The 7,597-nt window shown below is 39.2% G+C and overlaps 1 protein-coding gene across 1 annotated transcript; it reads right to left on the reverse strand.

The window, feature by feature from the left end:
* Positions 1 to 25: 25 nt before the first annotated feature.
* LOC134813175 (SCO-spondin-like) lies at positions 26 to 2,442 on the reverse strand. The gene is made up of 5 exons (XM_063820862.1): positions 2,281 to 2,442; positions 1,921 to 2,014; positions 1,497 to 1,687; positions 1,035 to 1,380; positions 26 to 156 (listed from the first exon to the last, which is right to left on the reverse strand). Exons 1-5 carry the CDS (start codon positions 2,440 to 2,442, stop codon positions 26 to 28), a joined length of 924 nt encoding a protein of 307 aa, XP_063676932.1.
* Between the last annotated feature and the right edge of the window lie 5,155 nt (positions 2,443 to 7,597).

Consider the following 7,597-nt stretch of genomic DNA (forward strand, 5'->3'; position numbering starts at 1 on the left):
TCACAATTCTATGATAAAGAAGAAGCTAAACAATAAAACTTACAACAAAGTCGCCACAGCTGGCTGCCTGGTAAGTACATTTTCCATGAAAATCATAGTATTTTCCGTCAAACGACCTGTAGTGAGGATCACTAGAGCTGGAACAATAACCTGGTACTGAAATTAATTTGGTGAGGACTAATTTACTGTAGTAATAAATCCTTATCAACATTGTACTATTGTAGGTTAATTACCTGCCAAGACGCACGCCGAGTTGGACCAGTCGAAGGTTCGGAACAAATATTTTAAGAGTATCACCTGTTAAAATCAACATAGCGTGTCTTTTAAGGATCTGTGTTGGGTCCTTTACTTTTTCTCATTTATATTAAATTATAAACATTTACAGATGTAGTATCTTAAAATACATTAGGTCCTCGAAGCATTTGTACCATGTTTGCTGAAGATACGAATATCATAGTAGCGGCAGAAAACAAGGAACAGGCATATAGAATTGCAAATGGAATTTTTGTTGAAGGTGTATATTAAATAATATGCGCCATAATCTTTTGCACTTAAATGTTGAAAAAATCTTGTTACATGTACTTTTAGCCCACGAAACGTAAAAATGTAAATAAAAGGGAAAGTAGTGAGAGTCTAGAAATTGATAGTAGATCCCGATCGAACAAGTCACCGAAATGAAATTTGTAAGTGTTAACATTTACGATATAAACTGTGTTGGATACCTCTTATCAAGAAAGTAGAAACTAATTAAGAAATTAAACAGTATTTAGGTGGTCTTATCTATGGAATAAAAACGACTTATTTTTTATCATTTATGCCTTTTTACATTAACCATTATGCAACTAACGGAACGGAATTTTTGAAGTATATGAGTATAATATGGCAATACCCAGTGAAATAATTTATTTGGTTGTTATATTATTATTAATTGATTGATGATAAGTGATAAAATTGTTTTTTTTTCTAAAAGGAAACAAATTGTCATTTCTAGTACCAACCCAATATTCTACTCTCCGTTATCAGTTATAACCTACATTTAGTACACGTGGACTTGCAATCCTCAGGATTTGTCCATTTCTCAGTGCTTCCCGGACAGACAAGAGTTTCGTCACCACACACACAGTTGATACCCGCCTCAAAACAAGTACAAGTTTTTCCATCTTCTCCAGGCCACTGCTCTCCTCCAGAGTAGACTGTTCCATCTTCAGCAGTACAGTTTATAGATTTACAGTAGGAACAGCACTCATCATCATTCCTAGCCTCCAGCTGGTCTTCCTTACAATTAAGAGTTGGGCACACTTTTTCTTGACACGTCATCTCCCCTGCATCTTGACAGGTACAGGTTTGGCACTCTGCTTTCTTTTCTATAGTTTCTCCGTTCTACATATTGATAGGTTTTATAATAGGAATAAATTCTTATTTCTAAAAAGCAATTGGAAAAAGGTTCTAAAAATGTGTTATTTCTCGTGTCACTGAATGTCGTCATAGTAACTCACATCGTATATATGTCCCTCGTAGAGACACTTGCACCCACTAGCTTCCACACAAAGTCCATCCTGTAGGAACTGGCCTTCTGGACAGAAACACCCTGCAACAGTCCCGGTCTTCGACGGGTCCCTGTTGAGGCAAGTTGGTACTGGGGTGGCTCCGTCAGGTAGGTACACTGTTGGTTCAGGACAGTCGTACGCTGAGGGAAAGATAAGGGTCAGTTCAGTTTTTGAAGATATCTAATTCCAGAAATAGGCCCAGTTACAGGCCCTGTCATAATATTATGTCGGAATAAATAAGTTCAACCGGAACATTTAACAGCATATTTTCCCTGCATTTTTCAAAAAGATTTTTCAAAAAAAAACGGTTTTGGAACTTAGAAATTACTTTTCATTGCAAATATATCATCGTCTGGTTTCAATAATAACTTACGACAGAATGCTACATTTTCTCTCCAATGGGCGGCATCAAAGCCGTTATTTTGACATTGCGTGGCGTACACGTCAAATTGAGGACAAGCACACGCCTGAAGAAAGATCATTACTGGTAAAACTGGAGTCTGGAAGTGTTTTAGTATGGATATAGAAGGAACATTGGACAGAATCATGCCACCAACACAACATATTGAGACTATTTGATTCTTTAAGTCAAAACAACTGCCGGGTACTTTGCTTGGCTAACAATACTTACTTACTTGTACTTGATTAGGTCTCCTCAATCATTCGAGTGGCCTGCACCAATGAACTCCCGTTTGTGACGTATCATCTCCCTCCAAAGTTTGCGGTCATTAGCCATCTCGCTCGCTCCTTCTAGGTCTATGTCAGTGTTTCCTGTAAACGCTGCAGCATCTTCCAGCAAACATTTCCTCCAGTTCTTTCTTGGACGGCCCCTAGATCTTCTCCCATGGGCAGGGGTCCAGTTAAGCAGGTACTTAGGAAGCCTAGTGTCTGGCATTCTGGTGACATGGCCAAACCAACGCAGGCAGTTTGCTCCTATGTACGTCTCTACTGGATTTATCTTTGCACGCTCCAGCACTTCAGTGTTTCTAACCCGATCGAGCCATCTTATCCTAAGTATTCTCCTCAAGCAACGCTGATGGAACACTTCAAAGCGATGTAGCTGCTTTTTGGTTGTGTTCCAAACCTCACTACCATATAACAATATTGTCAAAACCGCTGCCTTATAAATCCTGATCTTTGTATAAGACTGGATGTTGCGGTTTTTCCATATATTACTCAGTTGATTGAAAGCTCCGGAAGCTTTCTGAATCCTGGCTGACAGCTCACGGTCGATAGTACCGTCGCTGGAAATAATTGTACCTAAGTACGTAAAGTCACTAACTTGCTGCACTGGCGTGTCTTCAACAGTACTTTTAAAGTACGCTGGTACGATTTTTATCTTATTAAATTGCTGTTCAATATCTATTTTAGTAAACATTAACTGGGGTAGTAAAACCCAGTTCCCAATCAAACAGTGATGTTCACTGTGGCTTCTTTCGTGTATGGCCGTTGAGAGGTTGCTTTACCAATGACCATAGCCTCAGTCTTTTTACCATTGATTCTGAGACCTCCCTGGGCACCATACATACACAAAAGGTCAGTTGTTTCTTGAAGACCTTCCTCGCTGTTATCCAGTACAGCCATGTCATCTGCATAATCTGTATCTAACACAGTGATATCATCAACAAGCGGACTGATAGATCTTTGAAGAACCGCTCCGTGGGACACCACTTTGTTGCTTTCTGTTCTCTCAGCAGCCACATTGAGGCAGACATTAAAAAGTGGGGGACCCTGAATGTCTCCTTGGCCACTGCCTGAACTTACTTCAAACCATTCTGATAGTTCACCATTGTGTCTAACAGCACTAACAGTTCCATTAAAGAATGCCTGTATTATTCGAATGTATTTACATGGCAGGCCATAATGACTGAAAGCTTCCCAAATATAATTCCTGTCGATGGAATCAAAAGCTGCCTTGAAGTCCACAAAATTTACATACAGGGGGAGATTATATTCAATGCAGTTATGTATAATAGTGCGGAGTGAATAAATCTGATCAATGCATGATCTGTTCTTTCTAAACCCACACTGATTGTCTCGTAGCAAACTTTCTAAACCGTCACTCATGCGTTGTAATATGATGATTTGATACAGTTTAGATGCTGTAGATCTTAGAGTGATCCCCCTATTATTGGAGCAATGAGAGGTATCACCCTTCTTTGGTACAATTATCACGATGCCTTTCAGCCAGTCGTCAGGCATTGCTTCTGAATTCCAAACTTTAGAGAACAATTTCTCCATCCTATCCACAAGACCACTTGCCCCATACTTTAACTGCTCATTAGAGATTTCGTCGATCCCAGCACTTTTGTGGTTCTTCAATTTTTTGAGACAGTTTAAAATCTCAAGTCTAGTGGGGGGACCATCACCATCACCAAGATAAGGAAAGCATGGAACCACTTCAAGATGGTCCAGGTCAGACAGATCCGCATTCGTGGGAGGAGGGTTTAATAGCTCCGAAAAATGTTCTCCCCATCTCTCTCTCTGAGCAGAGGGATCAGCAATCAACTTCCCGGATTTGTCTCTTACAGCAGTTGATTTTCGATTCTTCTTACCGGACAGTGTTTTTATCCGTTGCCAGACTTCCCTTTGCCGGCCATGAACAGCAGCTGTTTCCAGATCTGCTGCAACTCTAAGAGCCCAATTCTCGTCGTCTTTCCTGCAGCTCTTTTTGACAAGTTTGTTGGCCCGAGAATACTCGCTCCTATTGTTGTTGTCACTAGGCGCCATCTGTTTAATCTTACTGCGTTCTGCAATAAGGCTTTTTGTCTCCTGAGACAAATGCTGCTGCTTTCTGCGCCGGGGGCGCTCACCCAGTACCTCCATAGACACTTCTTTAATAGTATCCTTAACTAATGTCCATTCTCCATCAAGATTCTCCTCCATTGGTAGGCAGCTAAAACGATTTTGAAGAGCAATGCAGTACTCTTCAACCTTGGACTGATCTCTAAGATTCTCAATTGCTGGAGATATCCTACGAGAGGCGTTCATTTTTTGAACTGCCATAAGTTTGACTCTAAATTGACCCCGAACCAAATAATGATCGGAGCTAACAATAAACAGCTTAAAACGAATTCGATTAATGCATCAATGTGCTCTAACTTTTTCCAAATGACATTGACACACGTCCATCATACAGTCCTTCATGGGACCACCGTTTCTATCTCCAACCGGTACTGCGTCATTACATTGCTTGAACGGGTCATCTAGGAGAGATTGGTTTGATAAGTTGTTCTCTGAACCGTTAACGGGGTCAAACAGGTCCAGTTTTTAAGTTCGGGAATATTATCAGAGATTAAGACACAATTCACTGTCCTAATACCTTGTCCAGTGAATTTTATGAAAATTATAATTGAGACTGCTTACTCAGGAGAGCAGAACATATAGCCTCAGCTTCGTTGTGCAGGTTCCCGTTTTCCGTGCAAACATCTAGTTCGGGAGGAGGAGCAGGATCACAGTTCTCATCAGACTCCTGGTGCATTATTCCCAAGCTGTTTGCACTTCCTCCCGTCAGATCATCGTTAGGGTCCCCGTTCCAGTTCCCACACATACCCTCCGTTGTGTTTGCACAAGATTCGTGGAGCCACATTTCAGCGTTGATATAAGAACCACCGTTGGTAGCACGCAGACGCACGGACGGGTTTCTGTCCTTGTTGTGCAGCCTTATTTCAAGTTGACCATTGTTGATGATTTCAACCGTATCTCCGTTGTTATAATGTTTAATGTAGGGAATTTGAACCTGGTAAGTTTACCATTTGCAGATTAATATTTTATGAGATTTGGGAAAGCCTGTTATTCACAATTTTGAATTTTGTACGAAAGTCTTGATTAATAATATTTTGGGACTAGGTGGCAACCCACAAATTTTGATTTAACACTATAGCACTTGACATTTGTAGAAAATTGTAATAAATATTGAATTACTCACTGCGGTATCATCGACCTTTGACTGCCAACCCCTCTCAATGGAAAACTTGGTTCCCTTGAAAATCAACTTAATTTGTTCGGTGTATCTTGGTGCTCGATTATGAAGATCAACGTTCTTGAAATTTACCTGAAATAAGAATTGTGATAACAAATGTTGCAGTTTGTAATATTCACAATTTATTGCAGTATCTCATTAAATTATAACATGAAATTCGGGTGTGAGCAGATCAAAAGGGTAACTGGGATCGCATAATACTATGTTTGAATGTTGTATAAGGACACCACGAACTAATAAGGTCCTGTTAATTAATTTCTTGATAACATTTGAAGCACATCCACCAACCAAAATTATTGTACCTTATAATCACAATTCAATGATAAAGAAGAAGCTAAACAATAAAACTTACAACAAAGTCGCCACAGCTGGCTGCCTGGTAAGTACATTTTCCATGAAAATCATAGTATTTTCCGTCAAACGACCTGTAGTGAGGATCTCCGGAGCTGGAACAATATCCTGGTACTGAAATTAATTTGGTGAGCACTAATTTACTGTAGTAATAAATCCTTATCAACATTTTACAATTGTAGTTTAATAACCTGCCAAGACGTTCGCCGAGTTGGACTCGTCGAAGGTTCGGAACAAATATTTTACGAGTACCACCTGTTAAAAATAAAATCAGCATAGCGTGTTGTTCACTATAAACTAACCTGTTATTCCTAATAGGCATGTTTGTTTTATACCTACTCAGCAAAGTCAGCTACATCATCAGCTACAACATCAGACAGTGACCTGGTCTCCTTTAGGGTGTTATACAAGAACTAATTGTTTATCTTTATTAATTGTTTGTATTTATATTTATCATTTGATTAAACAGTATTCGATTAAAGTGTTTCACGGTCAATCTAATAGGAACAAATTAAACATTGGTAGCAGGAACATTGGTAACGTCACACACCATCATTTTCATTGTCACGTAACCCTCTCCCACAGGTATGGTCAAGCAGATAAAAGCTCCTAAGTGGAATGGAGACTATGACAGATATAAAAAGATGTTGATTATATGGCTCCGAACAATCGAAGAGACCAATACGGATAGTGACATAGTATCTGCAGTAATTCTGGGATTGGATAAAGCAACTGGAGATAACAATCAGGCTTGTGATTTAATACTGGACATGGATGAAGATAGACTCTATCCTAATTTGGATATAATGGCAGGAGTTGGAGAAGAAGTTACTGGTGCAGATAGAGATGCAGCCATTAAGAAATATTTTGATGATCAAATGAAAGAGTTTCCTGAGAAGAAAGTTACTGTGGGTAACAAGGAAAGAATAATTCCTGGATTAAACACAATTCTAACAGCTCTGCATGAGAAATTTGGTCTAAAAAGGGAAGAAAAGATGTTCAGAGACTATGAGGAATACGCCAATCTTTGTAGGGACAAGAGTAAAGAGTCTATGAAGGATTATATAATCAAAGCAGAGACACTTACAAGAAAGCTGGCTAAGCACAAAATTATGATTCCTGACATGGTGTTGGCTTATAACCTATTAAAAGGAGCTAATCTTGGAAAAGAAGAAAAGTTGGCTAGAACATCAGTAGACAGTATGACATTTGAAAGCATGAAAAAGACTTTGATAAAAATGTCTGATGGTATCATGGAGATTGGATCTAGTGAATCCAAAATTACTCCTAAAATCAAAGTTAAAGAAGAACCTATCATGTATCAAGAAGAAACTCAGGAATATCATGAAGATGAGTACTATGATAGTGATTGGGACGAACCCCAAGATGATGAGGATAAAACTGTCTACTACCAAAACCAAGGATACAACAGATATCGTCCCCGTGGATTTCCTACCGGGCAGAGAGGAAATAGCTTTAGATCTCGTGGAGGTTATAGAGGAAGATCCCATGAACAAATTAAGCATTTGAATGAACAATTTGAATCAAGAAGAGGAAGATCTGACTCAAGATTTAATCCAAGAAATCAACAACAAAGCAGTAAAAGTCAAACAAACAATACATCACAAAGCCAGAACGAAAGCGTCCGTAGACTGAATAAGTATGGATCAGTTTGTGCGATATGCAAATCAATATATCATTGGGCTTCAGAATGTCC

This window comes from Bolinopsis microptera, chromosome 3 (genome assembly GCF_026151205.1).
Source record: "Bolinopsis microptera isolate Bmic1 chromosome 3, MBARI_Bmic_1.0, whole genome shotgun sequence".
In the NCBI taxonomy this organism is placed as follows: domain Eukaryota; kingdom Metazoa; phylum Ctenophora; class Tentaculata; order Lobata; family Bolinopsidae; genus Bolinopsis; species Bolinopsis microptera.

What these genes read in the sequence shown, in the direction of transcription:
- LOC134813175 (XM_063820862.1), bottom strand. Translation starts at nt 2,442, where the DNA reads ATGCCAGACACTAGGCTTCCTAAGTACCTGCTTAACTGGACCCCTGCC. An exon ending in AGAAAATGTAGCATTCTGTC is followed by an intron (nt 1,688 to 1,920) that starts GTAAGTTATTAT and finishes TCTTTCCCTCAG; the next exon opens with CGTACGACTGTCCTGAACCA. An exon ending in CAAGTCCACGTGTACTAAAT is followed by an intron (nt 157 to 1,034) that starts GTAGGTTATAAC and finishes AATTAATTTCAG; the next exon opens with TACCAGGTTATTGTTCCAGC.